Source organism: Onychostruthus taczanowskii, unplaced genomic scaffold (assembly GCF_017590055.1).
Source record: "Onychostruthus taczanowskii isolate IOZ18803 unplaced genomic scaffold, ASM1759005v1 scaffold5, whole genome shotgun sequence".
Taxonomy (NCBI): Eukaryota; Metazoa; Chordata; class Aves; order Passeriformes; family Passeridae; genus Onychostruthus; species Onychostruthus taczanowskii.
The window spans coordinates 16,102,736-16,116,205 of NW_024502568.1; the positions used below are offsets into that span (position 1 = coordinate 16,102,736).

Consider the following 13,470-nt stretch of genomic DNA (forward strand, 5'->3'; position numbering starts at 1 on the left):
CTGGGGTAGAATACCACAGGAATGTAGAAAAGAAGAGAGCTCAGACCTGAGGAGTTCACACCCACAAGCTACAGGTGGCTAAAGCTTGGTTTTGGGGATGTGAGAGGTGGTGAACCATGAAAAAAAATCTGGTATAGTTGAGACTACAAATACTTCTGTTTGAGTTGTTGGGTCTGCAGGAGCTGAGAATGTAAATTGCAGCATTGAAATTAATCTGTGAGCTACAAGACGTTTTCAAATATCATCAGTTTCACCTGTATATACACAACAGCCTACAAACACACATGCATGTGGAAGGGCACATACTCATGGATTAGTTCCAGCACTCTAAAGTTGGTCCGTTTCCCAGCTCAGGCATTAAAATTCAGCCCAAGTGCTGTCTTTAAATTGCTTTGATGCTAGGTGGGTTTCAACCCTGACCTGTCCTGACGGCAAGTGATGGCTGTAACAAGCTGTGGATCAATATTCATAGCGGGTGTCCTGGACTGATAACACTATCCAAGACAATGTTCACTATCGCTGCAGACAGCTGAGATATTGTGCCATTAGTAATGTTGTTTTAAATAACCTGATCCATTTCTGAGTCTATTTAATGAATTTCACAGTTTAGATATTATCTTTAGGGAGAAGCCAGAGGCTATTCCAGAAGCGGTGATGCAAATCAATGCTGCCAAGGCTCCTCTGCTTTCCTTAAAACAAAATGGACTATAATTCCACCACAGCTCCTTATACATTCTGGGAGTCGTGCCATGCTATTGATGGCATTAGCGACGAGAAAATATTTGGGAGAAAACAATACTATCCGTAAAGCTGGAACACAGCTGATAACATCTTATCTGCTATTGTAAAATTCTTTACACGATGACTCAGTGGGGGTTTTTTTCCTTGGTTGTCATATGAACCACAGAATGGGTTCATGTAATGCCCCTTTCAATGGGGTTGAAGGGGGCGTTAAAAACCATCTAATTTCACTCCACTGCCATGGGTGGTGATGCCACCCGCTTGGACAGGTAGCTCCACATCCAGCCTGGCCTTGACCGCTTGCGGAGCAGCTCCAGCGGCAGTTTCAGCGCGCTCCGCCCGGCTCCGGCGGCGCGGCGGGGCGGGCTCGGGGCGGAGCGGGGCCGGGACTGCATTTCCCGGCAGCGCCGAGCGGCACGGCCATGGCGGAGCGGGGCCGGGGCTGGGCCCGGGCCGTGCGGGGGCTGCTGCTCGATGTCAGCGGGGTCCTCTACGACAGCGGCGCCGACGGCGGCGTCCCCATCGCGGGCTCGGCCGAGGCCGTGCGCAGGTGGGTGGGGGGCGAACGGGGACACCCGAGGAGAGCGGGGTGCCGGGGCTGCACCGCGGTCACCGCCCCGGCGGTGCTGCGCTGTGTGAGTCCCGCACGGGAATCGGGAGGTTTCTGGGGGCGGCTTGGTGGTTTTGGGGGTTATTTTAGGGAAGGGAGGAGAGCCTGGAGCGGTGCGGCGGGGACGCCCCGCGTGGTTCTGTGTTTGCTGGTGTCACTGCACGTGTGGCAGGAGCTGGCAGCGGGTAGGGGATCTGGCACTGTGCCCTGGTAATCGTTTTTCAGATATTACCCACACTGGTATCTGTAAATTGATTAACTCTGCTGTCAAATTAGCTGGAATTTGCAACCCCGCAACGGAGAATTTCTGTGCTGGGGTTAATGATTGCCCAGCTTGGAAGTGACTCAAAAGCAAAGTGTGGTCCTGGTGAGTTACTCCCAGTGCCCACAGGTAGGGAATTCCTTCGCTTTTAGCTGGGTGATGCTGTCCAGGTAACACGAACTAAGTAACTTTAACTTAAGTCACTTTAATTAATTGGGTTGACTTGCTAGTGTGTCCATATTGGCCCAGCTTGACCAGGGGAGCAGGATGGGGCCAGGGGAGAGCAGTGGCCCCAGGCACAGCTTTGTTTAAAGACAGGTATTGATTGTGTGGTTGTGAATTTCTGGAAGAGCCTTTTGGCTCTCTGTGATGTTTCATCACCCACTGTGGAAAATCCAGATCTGTTTCACCTGGCAAGTGCTGGATGGGGCTTGGAGCAACCTGGCATAATGGAATGTGTCCTTGTCCATTTCAGGAGATTGGAATTTCAGTGCTCCTTCCAGCACAAACCGTTCTGTGCTGCTGCATGTACCCCACTTGCAATGTTTTAAATGTCTACATTCTGAACCCCCGTGAAACACTGACAGCTCTGTTTGGTGAGCACCTCTGCAGCTTCTGCCCTCTGGGGCCACTCAGCACAGACACACTGGGGACGAGTGCATTATTGAGCAGGAAAACATGCAGGAAGAAATATTGAATTCAATATAATTAATCATATGAGGTTAGTTAAATATTTGCCTAAATGTTGGTGGAACCACCATGGAAAGGCAGAACTGGAGAAGCTCCAAATAAAGAGGTAATAACAGAATTGTTTGCTGCTTTCTTCCCCGCCCCCCCCCCCCCCCATAATTATGTCTTTGTTCATATTTCTTGAAATACACGTAGGATGCACAGAAGATGTTATCAGATGGCTCAGAGTTCCCAGTGCTGTCAGAGTGGAATATTTGAAGTAAGTTTAAGCCTTCTTGAGGTTCATGGCCAGTTTCTGGTGCTGACGTGGCCAGGAGAAGCTCCAGATGCCAGGACAGCCAAGGAGACAGCAGCATTCCCAGGAAATTCAGTGGAACAAGGCAGAGGGAGAAGTTGCTTCTATTGAAATCCTGTGGCCTGTGGTTCTTTCAGGGGATTGTGCATGTGCAGAGCACAGCCTGGAACAGTCCAGATCACAGCCAAGGCCTCCAGCCACGGCCAAACGCATAAATAATAACAACAACTGCATAAATACTGTCAGAGATCAGATGTTTCCTTTAGAAACCAGGACATGTTCAGTAATACCTGTATTGTGGTTCACTAGGTGCTTTTGACGTTGGTTTTTTGCTCCTGAATTGTAAACTTCATCTTTTGTCGGGTTGCAGGCTGTTATTTAATAACCTTTGTCACTGCATTTGATGAAACCTCCTGCATGGAGGCAGCTTAAACTGGAGTCTAACTTACAGTAATGTCAGAAATATGCTGATGAAACAACAGTAAAACTCTGGCCTTGGGCTAAATGCAGGAAAATTTTCTCTGTAAATCCTGGGAATGTCTAAGCCCTTTTTGCATGTTAGTCACAGGAAACCCTCAGCAGCTAATCTGACCTGTCTGCCTGCCTGGAAAGGCTGCAGGAGTCTCTGAGGAGGGTTTGGAGATGCAATCCAGCAAAAGGCTCTGGAATGCTGTGCAGGGAAAGCTCATCTCATTTGGGCAGGATTTGGTGAGCAGTGCAGAAGCAGTGTTGATAGCTGTGGGAACTGGGAACAGCAGAATGGGAAAGTGCCAGGAAGGGTAAAAAAACCCCACCAAACCACTTTGTTCAGGTCATTCAATGTAAGTGGTGAAGAATAATCATTTTCCTTGGGTAAAGTCAAGTAGCCTTATTTATCTGCCTATTAGGTTAGTAATTGTTCTGGCTCACACCATTTAAACTCTTTATTGACTCATTATCCTGTTGCCAGTTGCTCATTAATATTTGTGTCTGCGTCACAGTACAGCTGGGTGGTTTCAAGCAGATGGATCAAAGCTAAAAGGAGCTCTTTTTAATTAATTCCTTTTTTTAATCAATTAAAAAGCCATAATTGCAGATAGTGAGGAACCTTATAACTAATTCAAATTGCTGTAGTCCTCTGCTAAAGCAGCTAACATCTTTTACCGTGTATATATGTCCAACAGCAACCTTAAATCCCATTTTGATAACTGAGAGTACAGATAAGGGCTCTTAGGTCCTCTGCTAAAGCAGCTGTCTAACATCTTTTACCGTGTATATATGTCCAACAGCAACCTTAAATCCCATTTTGATAACTGAGAGTACAGATAAGGGCTCTTACAGCAGAACAGCTGACCTGTTCTTTTCAGACTGTCTTGCTACATCACCTCCCCATTACAGCAATTAACTTAGTGTAACAACATACAGTACATTCCAATAAAAATGATAAGTAAACATACTAATTTGTCATTGGTTTCATGTGACTGAAGCTGTCCTGACCTCCTAAAACTATATTTGCAGCATTATTTCTCTTGTTTTCAGCTGAATTCTGCTGTGCAGTTATTTGAGTTATTGTTTGAGAGAGCAGCAGCCTAATTTCTGCCAGCAGAATTTGGCCTGGTTTGTATTTGTGGTGGCTGCTTCCCTCTTGTTTGTTTGTTTGTTTGTAACCAACAGTAGAGTCAGATGGAGCAGAAACATGGCCAGAGAAGCTGATGGACACTGGAACACCCTGAGCAAGGTGACATTCAGTGCTGTAGAGACCCTCCTGAGGAAGGCATCAATAATTGGTACAACCTGTAGTGAAACAGTGTAAGAGCTTGGAATGCTTTGTTTATTGCTGATGTACTTGCAGCCTGATAAATCTCACCTGTGAAATACTGAAGGAGTCAGTGTGCACTGAGAGGAGGTTGGTTTGGAGGCTGAGGTGGTGAGCTACAGGTGTATTTGTTGAGCAGAGCAGGGCTTGTCGCCTGTCCTCAAGGGATAAGGTGAATCTGGATCCTTGCTGCTCATCCAGACTCCCATGTGCCAAAGGGTATTGGCACCCCTGGAGCCAGGAATGTCTCTAAATTCTCCAGGGACTGTTGTTATCTTTAGGTGGGGATATTACAGCAGTGGATGGCTAAAAAAGCCAAAAGTGGCTCAATAAGATAATTTATCCCTTTAAAACTTTTAAGACATAATATTTCTTGATTGTTTAACTTACTGTGGCATATCTTTGTTGTTGTTTTGAGAAAGTTACATAAACCTCACCCACCTCCTCCCAGCGCGTGCAGTTCCCTGGCAGATGCTTTGGAGCAGATCAGAAAGCCCATGGATGAGATCAGAAGGGCCATCGGTGACTTAAAGGCTTCTCCTGGAGCCAGCCCTAACAGAGCCTCAGTGCCGTGCTGTTATTGTCTTAATCGATTTACACAGCATTGACACGAGGTGAGCTAGCTGCTTTTTATCTTGCAAATAGCCAGGAGCTGGTCCCTTACAAGACAGAAGGTGGTTAAACACCCATAAAAGATGCTCAGCCTGTGCTCTGGCATTTGCATTTACAGCTTCGTGCTGATAGTGTGTCCATTAGCATATCCATATGAAAAGCACACAGTAGTTGGAGGTTTACAACATCCTGTTGTTGGGCTGGGATAGTGCATCTGTTAGCACAGCTTTCTGCAGAGCCCTTGAAAAGGGCAGCGGAAATCTGGGGAGCAGGGAGGCTGGGGAGCAGCTGGACACTCCTGTTAAAATAAAATACCTGGAGAGTCTCACAAGGAGAGGATTGTGAGGAGAACAAGCGGAACTGGGACTGTAAAACAATTCAGGGTGTGGGGGTTCAGAGGAGTTGGGAGCTCACAAAGAGCCTTTTGGAAGTGTGTGTGCCACGAGGAGTAGGAAATCTTTGTTGTCACACAGATAACGTGGCTTAGCACAGGCTGGGCAGATGTTCAGAGTTCCAAGGCTTGCTGTGCCTTCGGGACATTTGATAGAAAAGGAGTTGTTCCTCCTAGAAAGAGACCTTTAAATAAAGTATACAGACCCTTGTGTAAATATCTGTTAATTTGTTTTTGTACTTGACTCTCTTTGCACTTTCTGCCCAAAGAGACCCAGTGACCCAGGTGTCACTGCCTCCTGAAGCAGCAGACAGACAAAAAATGAAGCATTCTGTATTGTCATGTGGCTGTTCCCTGGCAGAGCCAGAAGGGGACCCAGGAATTGACTCTCAGCTGCACTCCAGTCTGTAACATTAGCTGTGGTCTCAGTTTTCTGAGAGCAGTGAGTGTTCCTAACCCATATTTGCTTTCCTAATCGGCAGTGCCCCTTATTTCTTTATAAAGATTTGTGTCCCTGAAGTTGTGGATGCTCACCTGCTTTCTGCACAAATTGCATGAGGAGGTGCTTGTATTTTTGGAGTTCACACATCCTTAACACTCAGGGTCTCAGAAACAGAATTCCTTCTTTACGAGCAGGTGCTCTTTGTGTACAAAGTGAGAATTCAATCCTGTCAAAGATAACTTGTTTTTGAATGAGTTTTTAATGGAGTAGTTAGCAGCTTCATAGAATAATAGAATAGTTTGGGTTGGAAGCATCCTTAAACATCATGTACCCCCCTTTTTGCACAGAATAAAAGCTATTGGAGTATCACTCACTATGTTGTCCCTAAAAATATTTTACTTAATGCAAATAAATATATCCCAGACCTGCTCATGCTAACTGAATCCTCCAAAATCTGATTTTTCTTTCTTGGCAGCTCCCAAAGTGGAGATTTACCAGCTATTTAAGGTCTGCCAGAGTTTACTTATTGAACCACATGCAGTGTGGTTAAAATCTTTTAGGTGTAATACATTAAGCTGATTTGGTAATCTGCAGTGTTAAATGCTTCTTGTTACTGAACTTAATGGACCAGAGAGATTTTTCTTGTATTCTGCTTTGTGCTTCCTTTCTGCAGATTCCCTTCAGAAACACATGTTACTTTTATTAAATACTGAATTCTAGATTTCACTGTTGTGGCATATTGCTGCCTACAAATCAATTGTCTTCCCTGCTGTTCAGGAAGGTGGATTATGATTTATGGTGTTGGATAATTTGTGCAGTAATTCTGGTATGCAGCTGTATTCAATGGCCTTTGTAGAGAATTCAGGACTTTGTTTGTTTTAGTGTTAAAACTTCCAGGATTTCTTTCTACTTCTGAAAAAATTCTAAATTATCAAAACACTTAAATAAAGGCATTGGTGGGTGTTTAAAGTTTGCTTTGAGCTACAATTTAGTGGGTTTTTTTCAGTTTTTACTGTCAAACACTGTCTCAAAGTGGTGTTTCCAGTGGTGTTTACTCTTATGACTGTACCCTTCCTTTTATCACCCCTGCCCACCCTTAAGTAACATTCTTGTGGCTCCTTCATGTGTGCCTATTAATCTGCTTTTATTCATGTGCAAAGGTAATGCCCTCCTATTTTTTAATCCCTTTTGCAGTCCCTCCTTTGGATTGCCTCCAAATTATCCCCTTCTATATTTAGAGAGAGGTGAGCCATATGGGGCTGGGGAGGAAATTGTGCTGGGGAGGTGGCAGGTGTAGAGATGAGTTTCAGGAATGCAGGAGAGACTGGGGCCAAAAAGTGCCATGTGTAAGGATTTGTCAGGGCTATGTGGAGCACGAAGTTGGATCCCCAGAGAACCAGGACTTTAATGAGCCTGGCTGTACTCAGAACCCATGACAGGACATCAGTGAAGGGAAACACCAGGAGGTCAGGGGGTAAAAGTGGCATCAGTGATGTGACAGCAAGATTGAAGCAGTTTGGATGTGCTGTGATGGCAGAAATCAGAGGAACGGAAAGTTTTGGGGACTGGGAGAGGGAAGGAAAATCCTGGAGTTTAATCCACAGTCTTCTGATTCCATTGCACCCACCAGGTTAAAAAACACCAGGAAATTCAGTGTTTCCGTGGAATTGGGAGAGGCTTGTGCCATGTAATGATGGGCAAAGGCACTTATGGCCTTCAGGCTTCTGAATAATGACTTTGCTGGAATGGCAGGAATACAGATTTGCAGAGAAAATACAGCACATTTTTGCCAAAAAGACACTTTTTAAGCAGAGCAAATGTGCTCTGCTCCCCCAGGCATTTCCACAGCTGGATCCCATAAGGGGTTATTGCTCTGAGCCAGAAAACCTTTTTGGATCCTCGGGTGTGTGAGGTGCACCCAGGGAGGTTCTCCTGGGAAAAACCTGCAAGATCAGGAGAGGTTTTGCCTGGAGCACCAGCACCCTGGCCCTTGCAGAGGGCACTAACAATAACCCTGCCCAGGTGGGAGGATGGTGTTTCTGCACAAGTCCTGCTTTTACTTTGTGGTTTGGTTGCAGGTGCTGTTGGTTCCCTGTGTTTGAGACAAGGAATCAGAGTGCTGAGAGGTTTACACTGAAGCACACTCATATTTGTCCCCTGATGCAAAAGAGTCAAATAGCAAAAGTGCTCAGCGTGCTTTCTTTTAAATTAAAAAAAAAAAAAACCCCAAAGCACTCTGAAAAACCAAAAGCAGGAATAAAAAGCCAATTCTGGAAATCTCATGTAGCACATTTCCAAACCCCTTTGAAGTTAATGTTGGACAGTCTCCAAGCTCAGGTTTGTTGCCTGTTCCAGGATTTTGCTTTCTGCCCCACTGCCCATCTGCACAGGACCTCTGGCTGTGGGCTGGACTTTCCCCCTATTCCTGTCTTAGGAAAAACCTTCACTGCAAAAGACAGTGGGAAAAGATGGGAAATCTGAAGTTTAGGCTTACACCTTTTCCTTAGCTGCTCCAGCCATGTGCAGGATAATGTCACTTTAAGTTTGATGATTCCCGGTCTGGATTCCAGGACCATTGCTTTTCCTACGGGTGTCACAACCTTTACATCATCTGAAAGAGCAGATTTTGTGTTTTATGTGCCCAAAGGCTGCCCATAAAGGTTGGCAAGGGCAGTTGGCTAAGTCTGCACAAGGTCAGTGAGGATGTCCAATAATTGTCCTAACACTTTACCTGTTATGGAGCAATAATGAGAGTTTTTTTTCATTATTTTCGGGTGAGTGAGCCTGGCAGATGCTGACAGCCAGCAGATGTGTAAAGTTCGAGGTGATTTGTAAGGGACCTGCTCATCTGACGCATGGTAATTGCACTGTGGGACATTGTCACTCAGCCCCGTGTCCTGCTCCAGCAGAACGAGGTAAAGGTCAGTTCAAAGAGCTGTGAGGCTCCAGGGGCAGCTCAGGCTGGAATTAAACCCCTCACATCCACTTCTCCCCTGGGCAGGTGCCCCAGGTGTAGATTTAGGGATCATTTGGGTGACCAAGTGGTTATTTGGATCTGGAGTGGGCTTAAATCCCTCCTCTGGTAAGGCTGGTGTGGTAGCTCAGTCCTCATCTGTCCGCTTTTAATTTGGGGCTTGGAAATTTTTTTTGGTGACTTTTTCCTTCAGTGTCTGTGTGCTGTGGAAGCTCCCTGGCAGAGCAGGCACTGGCAGCAGAGTGACACACAGCTGGAGGGGACAGTGGCCTCTCCATCTGCTCCCTGCTGCCATCTCTGTTCTGCCATCCCCTCCAAGAAGGGCTCTGACAAGTTTCTTTTGCCACTTTAGCTGAGTTTGGCATTTGTCACACCCCGAAAGGTCAGGAGCTGCTCTGCCTCGCTCAGGTGAAGCTCCCCTGTTCCTGGTCTCAGGCATTAGGAGTGGTGTGAGCAGTGATGATGGAAATTGGTGGATTTGGCGGAAAAAGTGGATTTGTCTGATGCTGAGCCTGCTGATGGCCCCAAACAGTGAAGAAGAGGCAGCCTTGGGATGCCCACAGTACCTGGTCCTTGCTGGGTCCCTGCAGCATGGGCAGCAGTGCTGCCTGTCCTCGTGTCCTAATCAGGATCGATTTTCCTGGTGTTTGAGTGGGATCTTTATCACAGCCACGATGTGTGGAAGTCAGCTGAAGGCCTGATTGACTGGGTTTCCTGGGTGTGCCTGTGCTTCTGTAATGGACCTGCTGATAAATCTGTAATACCCCGGAGATCTCGATAAAACGTGTGTCATGTATTTCATCTCCTGTTGCCTCATTCTTCTGCTCTTGCAGGTGCCTGATCCCTTGCTCTTTATCTCATAAGGCATCACATTACAAATCTTGTTTATTCTTCTCCTGACATCCCCACACTTGCCAGCAGTGGAAGTTGCAGTGCCTTGCCTTGCTTTGCTGGCAGTGTGAGCAGTGGGTCAGTTCAGAGGCTGTAGGTTTCCCTTGAAGCTTGGCAGCCCTGTAGACTCGCTGAGCACATTATCACACCTGTGAGACACAGACCTTCCAGCCACTTCTTTTAGTCTCTCCCCATTCAAAACCTGCCAGGCCAGGGAAACTGAACGAGAGTTTTGCTGTAAACATGATTGGAGGCAGGTTTTCCCCCATGCAGAGCTGTTGGTAAAAGCTCTCCTTAATTATTTGAGCTGTGAGTTAACAGTTGTTTGCTGGCCTGCAGGCTCTGCTCACCATCCCTGTGCTGAGCATCCAGGGATGGATTCATCCCAGCGTGTGTGATACTGAATGTACAGGTGAGTGTGTCTGTTCTGTGCAGGATTTGGCAGAGTTTACAGGGCTCTTTTCAGACATGCTAATTGGGAAGGAAAAGGTGACTTTTGATTGGAAAGGTATATTTGTAGAAATAAGTATAGAGTTTTGTGGATTTTTGTTTCATTTAGTGTTCCAGGATATTTTTTAAAGTCCTGTTCATGTGTCACCAGAGGACTCCCATTTTTTTGTCCAGCTTGGCCTAACTCTTTGTAGACCTGATCCTGGGCATTTCCTGAGCTCATTTGTTGGGGTGGTAATTGCTGGTGGCCACAAAGGCCTGAAGCAGTCTGGGATGTGTCCAGACTCCTCCTGCTTTGCTCAGTCCTTTTGGAAGACTCACTCTGGTTTCCATCCAAAATGCTGAGAAAGAAGTGAAGTTTGTAGTACAGGAAAACTGAATATTTCACTGAGCTGACCTGTAGGGTGCTGGTTTGTCTGTGCAGGTCTGTCTTTGGTGTTATCCCTGGATTCATTATGTTGACCTTTAGGAAGAGAAAAAGCAGATTCTAATTCAACAATTGTCTGCTTCCAGGCAGTTGTGAATCATGGGATTTCTTTTCCCTAAGAGTGTGCAGGGAGGCTTTGCATTTAGAATTTTTTTTTTTTTTTACCCCTGGCACACTCTATTGAAGTTTGTTGTGTATCCAAATTACACTGCTTTGCTTTTTAACTCCAGCTGAAACCGTGTCTCAAATAACAGATGTGGAATATTGTCATCCCACTGTCACACCAATTGTTCATTGTTCTGAGAAGGTCACATCATAATTCATTAACAATAATTATTCCCTGGGTACACCCTGCACTTCTTCACTCAATTGCTTCATTAACTTGAGAGTGAATCTCACATTCAGTGCTCCAATCAATGAAGATATATTTATAATGTACAAGTGGATGCTATTAGTTACAATATATTAACTGCCTAATTTAAAAGAGAAAAGCTATCTTTATGAAGGGCAATTAACCACTAAGTGTAATTGATAATTCACATATCTATGATTAGGAAAGACAAATAATAAGAAAAGAATGAATCACCAGCATTATTAAAGAAGACACTGGTGTGTGGTTTTGATGAGCAGAAGGAGCTCTCTGGGTCAGGAACAGATTTCCAAGGATCCTTTGATAGAAAGTTCATCATCAGATCTATTGTCTGGAGGTGGCTTTGGTGTTTGCACCAACCAAGTGAGATCATCTTCCCTACAAAATGGACCCAGCGTGTTTTGTTTTCTTGACAATCAGTGCAGGGACTTACTTAATAGAAAAGTCCTTTTTTGTTTTAATACAAAGAAGGGTCATAATATTTTATAAGAATTTATAAGCACCTGTCCAGACTTAGGTAAGTACCTGAATCTGCGTGTGCTCAGGTCCTGAAAGATAATTTTACACAAATTCACATGAAAACTGACAAAAAGTAGGCGTTTTCATGTATTAGAGGAGCTGAGTGAAAGTCCCTTAGGCAAATGTTTGTTTTTTATTAATTGTGGTACATTTTCAGTGCTTCTGATTTTCTGTGGCCACTTTGAAGTACATTGGCTCTGCAAAGAGGTGACAGCTCATCCTTGGGGAAGAGGCTTTTTGGGTACATCCACAGCAGGTCCCCAGCTTGGGAAACAAAGCTGCTCAGAGGCAGAGGGCTTGCAGGGGATTCACAGAATCACAGAATGGTTTCGGCTGGGGGGGACCTTAAAGACCCCATCCCACCCCTGCCATGGCAGGGACACCTTCCACTATCCCGGGGTGGTCCAAGCCCAGCCCTGCCCAGCCTTGGACACTTCAGGAATGGGGCAACAATGCAACTTTTGGAGAGTACCAATCCCCAGGAGCCATGTCCTTGGCTCTGGATACTCATGGCCTTGTTTTCTTCCCCTGAGAAGCCAATTATCTGTAAACAATTATTAATGGATCAGTTAAAGTACCAGATTTTTTGGATGATCCACCAAGTAACAGCACAGGTGTTTTATGAGAGATTTAATGATAAATGTGACTGGATCCACCCCAGTGTTGATATAACATCATTGAACTAACTGGCAGCTGCAGTGCCCAGAGTCAGGATTTCAGGTGCAGCTGGTCACAGCAAAGGAGCCTGCTCCTGGTTTGGAATATCATCTTCACCTTCTTAGCAGAATTCACAGAATGACCAGGTTGGAAGAGACCTTCAAGATTGAGTCCAGGCCAGCCCCAGCACCTCAGCTAAGCTATGGCACTGAGTGCCACATCCAGGCTTTGTTAAACACACCCAGGGATGGTGACTGCACCACCTCCCCGGGCAGCCATTCCAGAACTTTATCGCCCTTTCTGTGAAAAACTTTTTCCTAGTATCCAACCTGCATTTCTCTTGAGGCTGGCACTCTGGTCTCAGTTCCTTCATCAGCTCACCCCTCTGCTGCCTTCCCTCCACAGGATCAAAGCCTCTGGGCTGAAGCTGCAGCTCTGCACCAACGAAACCCAGGCGACCCGGGAGAATTTCGTGCGGAAGCTGCGGGCCATGGGCTTCGACATCTCGGTGTCCCAAGTGACCGCGCCGGCGCCGGCCGCCTGCCGCCTCCTGAGGGAGCGAGGCCTGAGGCCTCACCTGCTGGTGCACGATGGTGGGACAGCCCTGGGGACACGGGGAGGGAGGGGGGTGCTCTGCTTTCCTCTTTGTCTTGGCACAGATGAGTAGGTGTCTGAAGAGCGCTTGATGCAGGCCGAGATTTATTTATTTTTTCATGTGTTGTTGAGAGTGAAGGGAAGCACGAATCTGGGGATTTGTCGCTTCCATTTGTCGCTTCCTACACCTCGCTGTCTGAAATGGTGAGGAGTTGGAGCCCTGGATGCTGAGTATTTCAGAGTTTCTGTGCTGACAGACACTGACCCCCAAGAGAGCACTGCATTGACCTGAGGCCATGGAGAAGGCTTCCAAAATGGAATTACAGCACTGGGATTGTGGGTGTGGAGTTTGGATAGAAGTGTGTGATATCACAGGGTGGAAAACTTAGGGTTTAAGGGTTTAGAATATAGTAATATATATATAAAGCAAGATGGAGGTTTAGGGTGGAGGCTGGTCCTTCTTCTTCACCTTATTCTCCATGGGTTTGGGTTGTTTTGTGTAATTGGATAAAAAAGTCCACATTGCGGGCATGGGTGGTTGGTTATTGAGTTAAAAGTAAAAGTAATTTAGGTGTCATTTCTTAATTGGACAGTTTATCCTTAAAAGACCTTGTATAAAGAGAGACAAACGTCTCCATTTTTAGTTTGTTAGAGTGAAGTGCTGTAGAACTCAGTTTGTGAGGCTGTAACACAGACAAGAACTAATAAACACCTGAGTGCCAGCAAGAAATACTGTCTTGTGCATTTCAT

The 13,470-nt window shown here is 45.9% G+C and overlaps 1 protein-coding gene across 1 annotated transcript in view; it reads left to right on the forward strand.

The window, feature by feature from the left end:
* The first annotated feature begins 1,122 nt into the window (after window positions 1–1,122).
* LOC121341896 (phospholysine phosphohistidine inorganic pyrophosphate phosphatase) overlaps window positions 1,123–13,470 on the forward strand; it is a 71,731-nt gene continuing 59,383 nt past the window's right edge. Inside the window, exons 1-2 of the mRNA XM_041415835.1 lie at window positions 1,123–1,291; window positions 12,532–12,719. Coding sequence (XP_041271769.1) covers window positions 1,164–1,291; window positions 12,532–12,719 — 316 coding nt within the window. The 5' untranslated portion in view covers window positions 1,123–1,163. The remainder of the gene's footprint in view (window positions 1,292–12,531; window positions 12,720–13,470) is intronic.